This window comes from Harpia harpyja, chromosome 7, assembly GCF_026419915.1.
Source record: "Harpia harpyja isolate bHarHar1 chromosome 7, bHarHar1 primary haplotype, whole genome shotgun sequence".
Taxonomy (NCBI): domain Eukaryota; kingdom Metazoa; phylum Chordata; class Aves; order Accipitriformes; family Accipitridae; genus Harpia; species Harpia harpyja.
In genome coordinates, this window is record NC_068946.1 from 40,585,124 (window position 1) to 40,600,733 (window position 15,610).

The window sequence follows — 15,610 nt, forward strand, 5'->3', positions numbered from 1 at the left end:
TGCAACCCTCGGGCAACCTAACCAGAAGCTCTTTGCTCCCCTTGCCTTACTGCTGTGTCTCTGCTGCTCTGCAAGGAGCCTGGCTGTCTGCAAGCCCCTTTGCTGGGCTGAGGGCTCCTGTCCCCTTCAGGCTTTTGACTCAGGAGCATGGCCCCAGGCATGGCTGGGCTCTGGCACCTCTGCCACCCCCAGCCCTCCCTGAGCAGCACCTGGCTTGGAGCATTCTCGTGCCCCACAGTGCTACTGGCATACATCCCACAGTATCTCCTGAGCTGCCTTCAGCTCTCCCCAGGGGCACAAACCAGGATGGTATGAAATGTTAATTTTGCTGCTTTTCTCATGTTCTCCAGCTTATGTCCCACCCTCCATCTTGCCTGTTCACACCCCCCCCCCCCCGCTTCCCTGCAGCCCCATGCACTCACTGGCTCCTGTCCCCATACAGTTTCGTGGTGCTCCCCACCACTGCCCAGCCTGTCAGCATGTGTCAATCCCACTCAACATCCTGGCACAGGGTAGGAAAAAACAAATGGGGAAGCAGCCCGGTGGTTTTGGCCTTCCTTTGGGGAAGGCAAAGGGAAACCGCAGTTACCTGAATGCTGGCAGTCAGGGGCCACACAGGGCCTCTCCTTCAAGGCTGCAGTTGAATGCAGTGTGCATTGGTGGGTTTTTTATTATTGTTGTTCTTTGCCTCCCCATGGTGCTCCAAGCACTGAGCTGTGCCATCATGCTCCCTTAGGCAGCACCTCTCACCCTGGGAGAAGGTGCAGGACCTTCAAGGGACCTGCCTCCACAGCCCCGTGAATTGAGCAGCTCAGCCAAGCCCTGATCCCACACACAGCCCAGACCCCCTGCACCTTCCCAGCAGCCTGTTCTGGGCAAAAGCTTTGCATGGAAACACTAAGGCTAGCTTTTCAGCTGGCTCAAATTTTTCTCCCCTTGAGCAAGCAAAGGGGAGAGCCCTTGGAGGGCTTCTCCCTGCAGTGCCCCGCTCAGCCAAGGAACTCTTTGCATGGGGTGCAGAGGAGACCAGAACCATAGCAAGATGCTTAAAGGACCCTGGATGACAGGGAGAACATGTTCATGGAGAACAGGTCCATCTGCCGGCTAACAAACAGCACAGTTAGATGCAACTGCTAACTCAAGAAGCCCCTGAAATACTAAGGTTGGGAAGCTGGAAAGAGCAGAGCTCCCTTCTTCCTGTAGCCTTTGCCCAAGCATCTGCCAGGGTCCCTGAGGTCCCTGCACCGGGTAAGAGGGACCTTGCAAAGCTGCTCCCCTGCTCAAGGAGCAGGAAACCACTGCTCTCATGCAGCCTCTCAGCAACTCAGGGAGCTTCACGAGCATCAGGTTGGACCTGGACAGGGCATTCATGCTGCCACCCTCTCTGCCCAGCAAAGCAGGACACAACCACCCTTTTCCACCCAACCTAGCTGCTGTCAGGCAGGGAGATGGTCTCTGCACACGTGCTGGCCAGACACTCATTCGAGAGAACTTGAGGGCACAGTTGCATTTTGCAAACTCACAAGGTACCATGTGTGGAGGAGGAACACAGCAGGCCAGTAGGCAAGTGACACCCGTTCCTCCCTGCTCATAGAACTGGGACCAGTAACGATGAAAAGCCCAGCTCCAGTTGCCAGTTGTGGGGCCCAGTGTTTACAATACCCCCAGCACAAAAGCTGAACAGGCCCAAATTTGCGTATGATGCATCCAGAAATGTGTCCTATGAACAGAGAAGTGGGGAGGGGGAAGATGACAGTTTTCTGGCATCCCATTTAATTTATTCCAACTTTATGCAGCTCAGCTTTTCCAAAAGAAAAAAAGAAAAACACAAAAGAAAACTTCCTGATTCCTAAACAAACCAAAAAGTACAAACTGCAGATGAGAGCCAGCATGTGCAAGGTTTACATGAAAAAGCAGAACACCCTCAGATGTTAACAGAAAACATGTAGCATAATTTTTACAGTTACTTGGCTTTGCATGCAGGTGTGTTTTCTCTCTCTCTCATATGCACTCTCAGTCCCTCTCACACACATCCACATGCATACACCCCCACCCCTGACTTTCCAAAGGGGGTCCTTTCCCTATCTCCTCCACTGCCACATCCAAACCCCTGCAAAGTCATGAAGGGCTTAATTTGCAGAGACCACCTGTGCCCTTCCCACTTGAGATCTGAAATGTGGGGCCAAGAAGGGGGGGAGGGGGGGGCGGCGCAAAAAAAATCTCCAGAGCCCCCCTTCCCCAGAGCCCATTGGGCTTTTTGCTTTTCCTTCTCTGGACCAAAGTCCTCAGATGAGGGGGTATCAGCAGTAGGGACACCAATGTGATGTTTCTGCAGCACCATTTGGTGGTTCTGGGGTGTGCTGGCAGTCTCCAGGGTCCAGTCCCATCCCTGCAGGCCATGGTCAGGTAGCTTTCCTGCCTGGCCCCCACCATGCAGGCACAGGGTGCTCCCAGCCAGCACCCACACTCACCAACGAAACCGCTTCCTCCATCCTATTCAACCTAACCCTGCAGAGGACCTGGGATCTGGCGGCTGTTTGCTACTCAGAAGCATTTCCAGAAACTGGGAGATGCTTTACTTCCCCCCCCCCCCCCCCCCTTAATTTCATTTAAGGAAAACCTGAGGCTTTTACTGTAAGGAGAGGATTTTTGCAATTGCTCTGCAAATGGTATCCATATTAAAAAAAAGGGGGGGGTAGAAAATAATAAAATCTCCTTGCTTAGGCGACGGGGAAGTTATTTATTCTCAGCTTCGATGTGTTCTGTACAGAAAGAAATTGACAGGTGAAATAACAGCAGAGACATCTCTCCTCAGAGTGCCTGGAATCACTTGGATTTAATCTATACAAATGTGTGTGTGGGCAGAGGGGTACGTGTGTGTCAGGGCCTTTACAAAGCAAGATATATACTGTAATTCACTTACAAAAAAAAAGAAAAAGTGTGTGTTGAATAGCAGATGCTCACTCCGGTCCCAAGCAAAAATGGAGGGACAAGGGCAGCTGCTTGGGAGTGCAGGTTTTAGATGGGTTTTTTCTTATCTAGAAACAAAGAAAGAATGAGAGAGAGAGAGAGAGAGAGAGAGAGAGAGAGAGAGAGAGACTCTCTGGCTTGTTATTCTAAATCTACACAGGCATCCTTCCACCCAGCCCCAGCAAGTTCACTTTAGCTCCCTCAGCATAAGCTGATCCTAAAAAATACTGGGCAATAGCCCTTCAAATCCTCTAGTAAACCAAGCATTTAGCTTCGCCATCACCCAAAGGCCCCTCCTCCCAGACCAGCGGCTGGAACCGGGTCCCTGTGAGGCTGGCTGTGCCCCACAGCTAGGAAGGGAAGCACACAGGGGTGTTTTGGGGTGGGGGGAGCTGTCTCATCCTTAGCCCTTTCCCTCACTAATGCCTCCTTGGGGGATGCATCCCAACCGCACCAGCATGTTCCAGCTGGGAAGCCGGGGACTTTCCTCCTTCCCTCCCTCCCACACCGCATCCCATGCCAGGACCGACGGCTGGGCTGGGGCGCAGGGGACCGGCAGGACGCAAGAGGCAGGCGACAGTATTTACAGTCTTTGGTCTTGGGGAAGGGAGGGAAAGAGGGGGAAAGGGTGGGGTTTTTCCTTTGTTTTTTTTGTCCCACTCCGGCCCATGGCAAGGGGTTTCGTCCCCAGGAGGTGTCGGGGAGCACACGGCGCTCTGTGCTGGAGGGTGTAGGAAGATGCCGCGAAGCAGCAGGGAGGGCAAGGCCGCGGGGCGAGGAGCAAAAAACACCAGTTCTCTGGCTTACGTTGGGTGAAAGACTATAGGAAAGCAGTCCCTTCTCCTTGCAACCCCCCCACCGCCCTTCCCCTCCTGTTATCCCTCCCCTCCCCAGGAGCTGGGCAGCAGGGGAGGAGGACAGCACGCAGGACCCAACCCTAGTCTCTTCCAGAGCCTAAAGAGACACGCTGAAACCCATGTAAAATCCAGCACTGGGGCCACGGCAAGCCGCCTCCAGCGAGCAGGATCACGTCCGTCTACTGGCTCCGCAGGGCATGTGCTCCCCGGTCCTCCTGCTCATGGGCTGTGTAGAAGAGGTGGCATTCAGGATCCCCGCGGATGGTGGGTGCACCCTGGATCACCTTCCCGTGGATGGGGTCCACACACCAGCACTCGCCACGCTGCCCGTTCACCGACATCTTGCACTGCATGGAGAGGGACAGGGCAGGCATCAGCTGAGGAAATAGGGGGACAAAACCGGCTTCCCAGCCCCACCAGCCCAAAGCCCAAACACAGGGAGAGCCAGGATTTCTTCAGCAATTTGGCCCTAGTTTAGATTTAAGCAAGATTCAGGGATTCTGTACTCAGACACCCCAGGGTTTGTGCTGTACCAGCACCACTGCTCCAGCGGTCCAGGCTGAGGGCTGGACCTCTTCTCCCAGGGGCTGTGCCAGGGACAAGAAGCTGATTTTAATGAACCATGAGGACAACTGTCCCTGAGATGCGTCGCGCTCTGTCAACTGTGGATGAAAGCATCCATAGAGTCAAAAATCCCTGGGGGAAGAGGGATGAGACAGATTGACAGAGGAGCTGTGTAAGCTTCTTCTCACCTGCCACTTGGGCTAAACAAACTGAAACATGAGAGCAAGGCCCCACAGCCAGACACAAACATGTTTCCAAACAGGCTTTCACTCTGTTTCAGAACAGAGGTAAGGACCATGGTGCATCTGGACCTGGACTCTGTCCCCCCCAGCCTGGTCTGGTTAGAGAGAAGTTTCTTGCCCTGGAAGGGCTGCAGGCACTTTGAACCTGAAGCTCATCCCTCCATCCCCAGCAGATACGTCTCTGAACAGAGTGTAGTGGGAGACGCAGAGGTTACTCCAGCAGGCCAGTCTCCGCATGCACTCAGTAAAGCTGAATTCAAGCCATTTTCTGCAGCTGGACTGAGGTCAAAATGCAGCCTTGTTCATGGGAATAAAAACCACAAAAAGAGAAAGAAAAAGCCTCCCCAGCAGGAGAGTACATCCAGGCACCCTCCACCCAAGCACTGGCCCACAGGAGCTGGGAGCAACTGGGAATGCTTTTGTTGGCATCTGCTTTCCAGCAAACGAGAAGGAGCTGATGCTCAACTCTGGAAACCCAGATAGAGGGAAATGAGTATCACTTCACATTTGCCTTGTTTGCCCTTAACCAGGGCAGGGGGTGGGGGAAGAAGAGAAAGCAGTTTTTGTCCCCTCTCTTTTTCTGCAGCAGTGACCCGTGTGTCACCTGTCTCCACCCTTCAGTGCAGGCTAACTTGTTTCCCAGGTACAAGAGCAGCAGAGACTCTTCTTTTGTAGCACACGATGCATCATTGCATTGCCCGGGCTAGTTCCCCAGACACAGCTCATCTCCTTACGGGGAATTCGCCAGCTCTGCTCCATCCACTCCTTCCAAGTGTGCTCATGCTGGGGGATCCAGCCAGCCCATGGGGCTCTTCAGGGGGAGGTGGAGGGCGAGGGTCCAGGTGGGACAGGGAAGACAAGGGATGGAGGGAGATTATCTCAGAGCATCCTACTTTTTTTTTTAATGCTCCTGATCAAGGTGTAGAAGTAGCCCTGAGAAAAAGGCTTAGCCGTGAAAACAGCAGGTTTTCTGGTGTCCCCTCCAAAGGCTCAGCTACACATAGCTATAAGGGGTGCTCATATCCAGGTACTATTCACCCATAGCTGCCAGTCAACCCTGGACAAGCTGGTGTTTTGCTGCCTAAGAGGTTTTCCCTCGTATTTTTTTCCCCATGCCTCATCTGCTGACACCTGCTGGTTTTGCATGAATGAAGTCAAGAAGTCGGAATTCAGACACACATTGAGTCATTTGAGTCCTTTTGGGTCCCATAAATACTTTCAGAAGCATGCTGCACCCCAACACCCACCTCGCCTGGAAGGAATGCCTCCTGGAGCTGTAGGACCAGCCTCGATTTGTGGAGGAAAACCAGTAAAGTGTGCTAGAAACCTTCCTGACCCCAGGAGCAGTGCTTTCTGCTTCACCTGCAAGACTGGCCAGCATTCAGGCCCTCCCTGCTTCTCCCCTCTAGCAGGGCCCAGCCAGGACAAGACCTGGCTCAAAGCACATGAAAATAGACCTCGACAGATAAGCAGCTCTCGCAGGGAAGAAGGGACTCTGAACTAAACAGATTCTCCATCTCTGGGCTGCCCACAGCCACATGTGGAAATGGGTCTTGCATCTCCACTTGGTAGCCCATGGCTGCAGATGCACCTGGGTGTTACTAAACCTGTCCATGCCATGTGTGATATTTGCTGTTTACCCCACACCTCACACCATGTGTGTGACATCAGCCCAGCCCTGAGCTGTGCATGTCCTCTGTGGCTGCACATGGTGGGGACGCACGCTGAGCCGATGGCTGCTGCTGCGAGTGCAGCCAGCCCCAGGGCTCTGGCTCTCCCCACTTACCTGTTTGAGATTGTACAAGCCGTGCTTGTCGCAGTTGGGGATGTGGAGGGAGTAGAGGTGCTCCAGGGGACCTCGCTCATCTGGCAGCCGCATAGTGGAGATGCGTTCCAGGACCTGATCCAGCTCCTGCTGACAAGGGGTCTGCAAAGAGCCCAGAAAGCAGAAAACAAAACCAAAAAAAATCAGGGCAATAGGACCATTCAATGCCAACACTTTGGACAGCAGAAACACCAGTAGGGATGAACACCTGTGTGCACCTCCTCGTGACACAGGTTTGCTACTGGGTCCCACTGCCAACTTCACCTGCAGGCAGCCAAAATCAGAGTGCTGCATGTCCACACGTGCTGATGTGTGGAGATCCACATAGGGAGACATGCACATCTCTCCCATATGTCTCGCGTGGCCAAAAGCCAACATGACACCAGGTCACAGGCCCTGGAGACACAGAGGAGGAGAAACCTCACAGATGCTCCCATGGGTCCCACTGGTGGTGACAAGTGATACGAAGCAGGACTAATCCAGACAGACCAGGAGGGTTTCCGTGAGCATAGCCCAGTTCCCACACCTGTGATGCAGTTTTGGCCCACAAGTGCAACACAAAGCATGTGAGACCCCATGGGAGTGGAGGGGAAGCCCTGGGAATGCGAGCGCCCAGCAAAGCCAGCCTCTGGAGGCATCCCTCTTGCTCCACAGCAGCCCCAAGCCAGGACTCCCAGCCAAGGCAGTCTGGTTGAACTACGCCTGATGTGAGCCAGAGCGAGTCCACACCTCTCCGCTTTTGCAGTTGCTGGGTTTTTTTCCCCCGAAGGAGCAGCAGCAGTGTGGGAGCTCTCTAAGTTGACGGTGCCCACACCTTATTTTGAACTTTTGCCTGTTCTTGGAGGGGATGAGGGCTCTCTTTTAAAGCCCCTTTCTGTCTCTACGCTCCCCAGATATAAATACCTTATATGTTTATAGAGATATGTATTACGGACCTTTTGGGGTGGCTTTCCAACCCCATCCCATCTAGCTGCCTTGACCAAGCTGCCCACTAGAGGGAAACCACGGCCAAGGACTGGAGGACAGAGAGCGAGAAGAGGCAGGGAGGACTCCAGTCGCTCTCCTTGCTATATGACAGCCCCACAGCCCATCCTCGGGGCCTCTGGGCCTCCCCCTCAACCTGGACTGGTGCTACCCTGCAGCAGGCAGGCAGCCGCCCCCCCCCACCCCCGCCAAATCCCCTTGGGCCATCCCTGGCACTTGCTTCTGGAAAAAGGGTGTGAGAAAGCTGGTCCGTGGGCAAAGGGCACGCTCACACCCCTGCTGAGGTAGGTGTCAAACCAGCGGGACCCCCCTTCCCCAGCCCTGCTGTCAGGAGGTGAAGCTGCAATGAAAATAACACCTCCTCACCAGCACATCAAAGTTCATCAGATGGTGTGTTCAGCCCCAGCTTCAGGCCAAAACAAACATTTGCTTTTCCTTTTTTTCTTCTCCCCCCTTTTTCTTTCTCTTTTTCTTTTTTTTTTCCTAAGACAGTTTGTTGCAGATGTCACTAAGGCTTTGCGTTCAGTGTTTCCTGGCGAGCCCACAGCTGCCTCCATTAGCTCCCCACACCCCCCTGCCCTCTCACCCTGCCCGTCGACAGCCGTGACTTCTTTGAGTCCTCGTGGTTGTGATGGGGCTTGCCGACTTTGCCCATCTGCCGCTGCTGCTCGTTCACCTTCTCCCTCATAACCGCCAGCTCCTTCATGCCTGTCTTCATGGGCTTCCTCCCACCGGCTCCACTCAGGATCCCTGCGGTGCCATCCACATGGTTCTCAGCAAGGATGCTCTCGGACCGGTCATCACCATTATCTGCAGGAGACAGGGCAGACAAGGAAAGGGTCAAGCTCAGCCAGGTGCTCTCTCACATGTTCATCCCATCCTGGATCGCTTTCAAGCATGGCCGGTTACCAAGCCATAAAATCTTTGCATGCAAAAATTTTAAATTGCATTAGCCCTTTCATCTGGAAGGTGAGAATAGATCCTTTCATTCTGGAGTTATTACCACACTAAAAGACAGTTTAGAGAGCAGGGGAAATCGCTGCTGGAGAAGTTCTTTCTGGTTTTTCTTTGACCTTCTAAATTACTTCCCGAAGAATGTAATTTTCCCATCAGTCCAGTTGGGTTAGGGATGCCAAGTGTACTTCGGCTCCAAAACTTAAAACCACAGTGATTAGTAACAATACCTTGAGTCCATCTATCATCCCCCAGAGTATCTCCAGGAATACTTACTCAATATTAATGTGCTAAAATAAATTCTCAGGCCTGCTTTCAAAAATACCTTGCCTCTGTTTTATGGCCACCCTAATTTCCCTCAGAGATCCTGCCATTTCAGTGATCGTCCTTGCCGTATCATCTTTCACATCGTTTGTCATACAGCGCATTACTCATCTAGCTTCTACCTACTTCTGCATTTGGCCACTTCTGCTGACCGTGGAACAGCCCCACGTGTCCTGGGCCCAACTCTGCCACTGCTGCAAGCCACACGGCCCCCAGCTAACTCAGCCATTTCAAAATCAGTTAGCAGAAATCTGGGGATAAACACCGGAATTTTTCCACCTCCTCCACACTCTGCTTTGTTCATTTTCCCAGTTCACTGGGTGCCGTTTCTGAGAGCAATCCTTGCCAAAGTAGGACACAATGGTCGCGATGCTGCAGACACCAGTCCCTTTGGACTTTGCGGTGGCAATGAGGACAGATCTCAATTCCTCCTGCTTGCTCCAGAAGCCCAGAAGGTGACAGCCGACTCCTCCTCGGTGCTTGGTCTGATCTGGCTGAGCAAGCACATTTAACACTGTAGCTGGATCTAACATTGAAGCTGGCCCTGCTTTAAGCAGGGGCTTGGACCAAGACCTCCAGAGGTCCTTTTCAGCCCAAATTTTGATTCAACCCATGCACAGACATCACCTCTCAGCACAATAGCCCAGGCCAAGTATGTCTCTGTATCTATCTCTGTTTATAGGAGCTCTTTAGCAGCTCCCCAGGTTCCACACCAGTGACAGACTAGGCCACTCTGGTCCTACAATGGTGGCAAACGTAGATGTCTTTTAGCACAGGCCAAAGAGGAACTGTAGCACCCAGCCTCCCAACATCAGCATTCTCTCTGGCACCTCCGATTTCAGCTTTCCAGCACTCCGGAACTCAGGCACTTATGTAGAAGTAAAGAAATCACATCAAACTGTGCACAACGGAGGGCAAGCAATGCTTTAGCTTGTGTAACAATGCTTAATTTATGGCGCCCTCCTGCTTCTTGAAAGACCAAGCACGGAGAGCATTTACAGATTTTAACACTTCCTTTTCAGAAGCTGCATGTTTTATCAGGGCATAGCTCTACTGTCATGACAGAGTGTGAAAAATCATCACAGTGAGTGTTTTATTTCTGCCACAGCTTTTCAAGCTCTTTTCAGGTGTTACAACCCCAGGCTCACACAAGAGAAACTGCAAGAAGAGTTTTGTCTGAACTTACTCAGCAAATGTGTGGCTGCCTGCAGACTGATGGCAAGAGAACAGCTCAAGTGGGCTGGATCAAAGAGCCACCCCAGCCCAGCATGCCATCCACAAGAGACCATCAGCAGCTGCTTGGGTATACACATCAGAAGGACCATTCCCAATCCGTGCTGCAGACCAGCAGTAAAAGCACTTGCATGGCTGGAGAGTGTATCTGACCTACAGGATTTAAAAGCCACCAATAGACCCATCCCTCAATGGATTTGTCCAATATCTTTTTGAACTTCCTCACCATTTTGGCCTCAGATCTCCCAATACCGGGATCGTCCCACTTCCCAGAAATACTAGATGCATTTGGTCTGCAGGTTTTTAGCTGCTTAGGTAGCAACTGAAAAGCAAACACGGGGCAAAACCAATCTGGCATAGTCCATGACTTTCCTCAATACTGGTTCCAGATGAGAACTGGGACCAGGTTTGATAGCCAGATGGGCGAGCTCAAAGTCTGGGCTGCTGCCTGGCGATTGCCGTCTGGCTGTCATCCTAGGAGCTGGACAAGGAATATTTTGAGCAGGAATCTTCTGTTTATACACCAGTCTCCCCGTTAATTAGAAACACATAGTGAGACAAGAGAAGGCCATGAGGCCGCCTTCAGACAGGATCAAATGAAAAAGCACCATGCAAGAGACGGGCAATGCTGGCCAGACTCTGATCCTCAACGAACTGCTCAGAAGGGTTTTAGCCTTCCAACGTCTTTTGTGCTCCTCTCCTTGGTGTCCTATCAAGCTGTCAACAACAGCAGAACCAGTGCAGCAGCAGGGCAGCATCTCAGACACGTTGAAGTGCCCTGCTTAATTCAGAAAACCAATGGTACAAACTGATGGAAAAGCAGCGAACTGGAAGCGGCGCCTTCCCCCATCGATTCTCGCTCCTTCCTGCCTCCAATGAAAATATATAGACATCTGCCCAAATAAGCACTGTGCTAGTAAATGAAGGCGAGCTGGTAAGCCTCTTGTCGGCTGATTCATTCACAAAACCTGCTTCTGATAATATTTTCGCTCATTTTTCTCACTTTCCAATGCTAACAAATATCAGCCCAAAGAAAACCACTGATGGGAGCAGAGTGTGCAAGCCCATGTGCATGAACACACCCAGGGACAGGAGAAATTGGTCTTGGCTCCCTGGGCACCATCACAGGAGCAAGCCTGGAGCAGAGGCCAGGAAGGTCTAGCTGCTATCAACTGCAAGCTCTCCTCTCCGAGGCCAAGCCAGTCATGGTGAGCTATACCTTCACCCTGCTGCCAAGCTGGACTGATCCACCTGGGGCTGATACCAGAGCCCCATCACAGCTTTTCCCTCTCCCAAATCCAGTGCTGCTCTAAGGAGGAGCTCTCCTGACCTGGGGCTCGCAGGGATGGCTCAATCAACGGGGAAGGGAGATGGGACAGAAGAGGTTGGCCCCACGTGCCAGCGTTTCCTTCACGGACAAGCTGCACGCATGGGAGAAGGCTGAGCATCAGGTGTGATAGACCACATTGCAAAGAGCAAACGGGCCGGGTAGCAACAACAAGAGTGGAGACATCAAGACTCAGGTCAGGAGAACACAGAGCATGCCATGAGCCAAACAATGCCTTTTACAGCCAGATAATGCTTTTTAACACTGCCCAGAAGGGAGTTGTGCATACTTGCTTATGACTGCCCATGAACCAGCTAAGCCACCCACCAACCTACCAGCATGGGATGGGCAGGTATGCAATCGCCTCAGATATACAATCCTAATTTGTTTGTCATCCTGGCAAATGCCCTTTTGCTGACCAATTTCAATTCACACTAAATATAACTGTGAACAGAGAGGTGCCAAACTCCAAAACAATTATGTTTTATAGTTCTTCCATTTTCCTATGGCATGTGGAAAACATCTCCTGTGCTATTTTGGATCAAAAGGTAGAGAGCTTTGTGCAGGGTGGGACAAGCGTGGCAGGAATCAAAGCAGATAGCTGAAGTTCTCCTGAACACTTATGTGGAACCCATGAAACACCTCTCTCCATGCCAAGAAAATGATTTCTTTATGGCCTTTTTCAAGGAAAATTCCCATTGGCTTCAATGGGGCGAGGACTTGGCCAAGGTGAAAGCGTGTTCAAATAGCCATCAGCTAACATCTGTAGGGAGCTGTACAGTCTCGCCAACATTTTCAAATGCGGCTACCAATTTCCAGCACTGAAATTTTCGGGAATCTGGTCCGAGATGTCTAGGCACCTCTGCTGAGACAGCTGAGAAACAGAGGGGCTTAAAAACAACCTGCCACTTCCAGAGCTACAAGAAGAAAAAAGCACCACAGAAAAAAAGTCAGCTGTCTGAAGTTAAAAATACATCTTTATCCCTTTGAAGAGCCCCAAAGCGTATCTGGGCTGTGGGACGGGATCAAGCCAGTAGCACTCACTTAGCACGAGAGGGCCAGCCTGTATCACGGGGAGCACGCACCATGCCAAGGACCACAGCCGCCTTCTCCAGCACTGCTCCCTCTCTGCACTTGCTTTCCTTCGATGACAGCTTTCGCAGAGGTTTCACATGCATTTGCTTATATGCCTCGGGTGTTTGCACAGTGTTTAAGTGCTGATTAAGGTCCCAGACCCACAGAAAGTTTCATCCAAGTGGCCTTCAACGCCCTGCCCGGAGCCCTGCTAGCCTCAGGTCCTGGCCGTGTCCTCGGCTGGACGGGGCTTACATCTCCCTCCCACAGCACTTGTCCTTCGCAGCCTGAGAGCTGACACAGCCTTTAAACCTGACCTTTAACATGCACAACAGCCATGGCCTGAGAATTACTTGCAGGAAGGTGGGGAAAGAGCAGACAAACCCTGACCACAGCCCCAGTGACCTCTGCCTCATCACTCTGCAAAGTATTTCTAGGAGAGCCCTGGGCGAAGGTTCCTGTGCAATAGCTCTAGTGTGGGTGTTGTTGACCTGGAGCTCGGATACCTCAGAAAATGTTTGCCAGCAGGGATTATACCGGCATTGCAATTTCCTCACAGCAGGAGCTGCCAAGAACAAAGTCCCCCCCAGGCCCTCCCTACCCCAAAAAGGACCCAGGGTTTGCTGATTACCGCTGCCAAACTGCAAAAGCACTGAGCCACAGCACAGCATCTGTCAGCGCTCAGCAGGCGGCAGAAGGGAAATGCAGGGGCACTGGTACATGGTCTGGCCCCAGGTGTAATCAAGCTGGGCTGGGTGCAGCTCTCCAGAGAGAGACGAAACCAAAGCAGCCACTCAAGTTTCACTCTTCACTTCGCGCACACACACACAAAAAAAAAAAAAAAAAAAAGCCCGACTGGGAAATGCCACAAAGGGAGCATAAGCAATGGGCCATGTAGGAGAGGAGGCGATGGGAGGAGAAGGGATGCAGAAGGGAGGTACAGCAGAGAAGCCCCCCTGCCCCACGACAACAACTCTCTCGGAGGCCAGCCGTAGATACTCAGGAGGAGCAGAATAAAGGACACAATTACAGGGCAATCCCTCCCCAGCTCTCCTCCTGGCAATCAGCAGTTCAGGAGCCAAAGGTTGCATCTAGACTAGGTTTAATACCGACTAGACTGGGTTTAATACCCATTGACAGGGCTAACTGGGGAGAAGTCATGCATGATCCCTTTCTGGATTTAACTACAGGGACGACCCCCCCCATACCTCCTCCTGGTCCCCTGTCCCCAGCCAGGAGCCTGTTCTGCTTAGCCTCATCCAGTTCTGCACAGGTGACATGTGGATATTTAAGCAGTTGATTTGGTTGCAGAGGACACACAGCCAGCATTCCTGGGCAGCCCAGGGGTGTCTGTGCCACCCAGTTTTTGGGAGGGCTGGCAGGAAGGCTGGTCTCCCAAATATCTCGGAACCATGGGCTCCCATGAGACACAGAGATGGAGATCAGCGCAGAGCATCTCTCCACCTGCCAAGATGCTCCTCAGGGTGGGTTCCCAGGATCCTCTGCCTGTCTGCACTCCCCAGGGTTATTTCATCACACCAGCTTGCTCAGTAACAGCAAGGCAATTGCACACCACAGCCAGAAAATTCCTGCATTGGTCTCCAAGAGCTTGTTTTACCTCTCTGATAAGCTGTCCACAAAGCACTCGGATCCCCTGGGGCTGAGAGCCCCGGGGCTCTGCAAACACCCTTTATTTTTGCTGTGAGATCTTTTCAGCCCATCTCTACCAGCAGGGAGGGCAGCACTGGGGAGGGAACGGCATGTTCTGGCCAGGGGTTGCTTAGCAAGCTCTTCTCCCTGCCCTGAGTGGCTGGCACCGAGAGGTGATCCAAGGGGCACCCAGTGCCTTCGTTTGGTTCAGGCATCCTGCAGGAAATGCTTTATGCTCCTCCAAAGTGCCAGGGACATTGACTCGGGGCAGCACAGCTTTCAGCAGCCTGCTTCACTCTCTTTTCTCTGCCCATTCCTGGTGGCTGGAGAGAGCAACTTTCCCTCCTCCATCCACCTAGGTCCAGAGCCAGAGAAAAACCTCCTACCCACTGTGCCGTGCCCTATAGTGCACCTGTGCCCCATCGCACACAAACTCCTCTGGCACCCTGGAGCAAGCACAGAAGTGATAGTGAAATGGAGCTGATGTCAGATGAGGGAACAAGAGGGACTGAGATGTCCCCTCCCCTGGGCTTTACTTCAAACACACTTGTTTTTTTTTATTTTAAATCATGTTTAGAGACTGGTTTCCCAAGGATACAGGGCTTGTGTAATAACACAGCCTGCCTCTATGTGTTTCTGCATGTGCATGTGTTTGCATGACTGCCTGTCTCCTATTAGTCCTCCTCCACCTCCCAATATATCTACAAACACATCAGCAAATGCCAACTACATCTCAAACAGGAACACAATTCTCAAAAATAGTAAGTTTCCACCATTTCATGGAAATGTGCAGCCAGGCTGAAGAGAGATAAAATAGCAGGGTTTGTTTTGTTAGCTTTCTTTCAAAACAATTTGACTGATGGGCCATGTAGCACATCACCAGCCCACTCTGTGTGGACCCAGCAGAGCACAAACCACCGCTGGGGAAGGTCTGGTCCAGCCCTCCTCCTGCCAACAGCGAGCCTGCAAGTGTCATTTGCAACATCCTGTTCCCTCCCGTGCCAGCTGTTCACTGCGTGCCAAGAATGATAAGGGAAAACACTGTTCAGGTCCCTCAAAAATGCAGGGGAACGCTTCAAGTCCCCTCATTTACCCAACTTCCACTTGCAATCCTGCTTTTCTTTCACCCACTTCTTCCCCTGAGCATGGGGCTGCTGAGCATCCCAGTGCCCACGTACAGCAGAGACTCTCCAGACTCACCTAAAAGCTGGGGCTGATGAGCCAGAGGGTCTCATCTTGTGGCTGATGGCACTGGGTTTGCACATGTGCTTAACGTCAATGTGCATGAAGGCAGCTTGCTCAGGGGAAAGACCTTAACATGTTGGGAAGGTTTTGCTGAGTGAGGCTCTCCAAGCTCCCTGCCACTATAAAAGCATTCCCCCTTGTTAGTGAACCATATCTCAGCCCTTTCAACACACTTCTCCGATTAGCCCTCTGCAAAGCTGCAACCTTCCCAGCAGAACCAAATGAATTAACTTGAAAACACTTCCAAGCTTAAATTAATTGCACCACAGCTTCCCGATTTGACCTTGACCCCATCTGTAAAATCCAGAGTAGTGGCTACTTAGCCATCAGGGGCTTATGCCTGAGTAAAACAAGCCATTAA

General features: G+C 52.0%; 1 protein-coding gene across 1 annotated transcript in view; it reads right to left on the reverse strand.

Annotated features, from left to right (window-relative positions):
* Positions 1–1,750: 1,750 nt before the first annotated feature.
* Positions 1,751–15,610, reverse strand: part of IGFBP2 (insulin like growth factor binding protein 2) — a 63,516-nt gene continuing 49,656 nt past the window's right edge. Inside the window, 3 exon segments of the mRNA XM_052792947.1 lie at positions 1,751–4,174; positions 6,420–6,560; positions 8,029–8,252. Of these exon segments, the coding sequence (XP_052648907.1) occupies positions 4,007–4,174; positions 6,420–6,560; positions 8,029–8,252 (533 nt within the window). The 3' untranslated portion in view covers positions 1,751–4,006.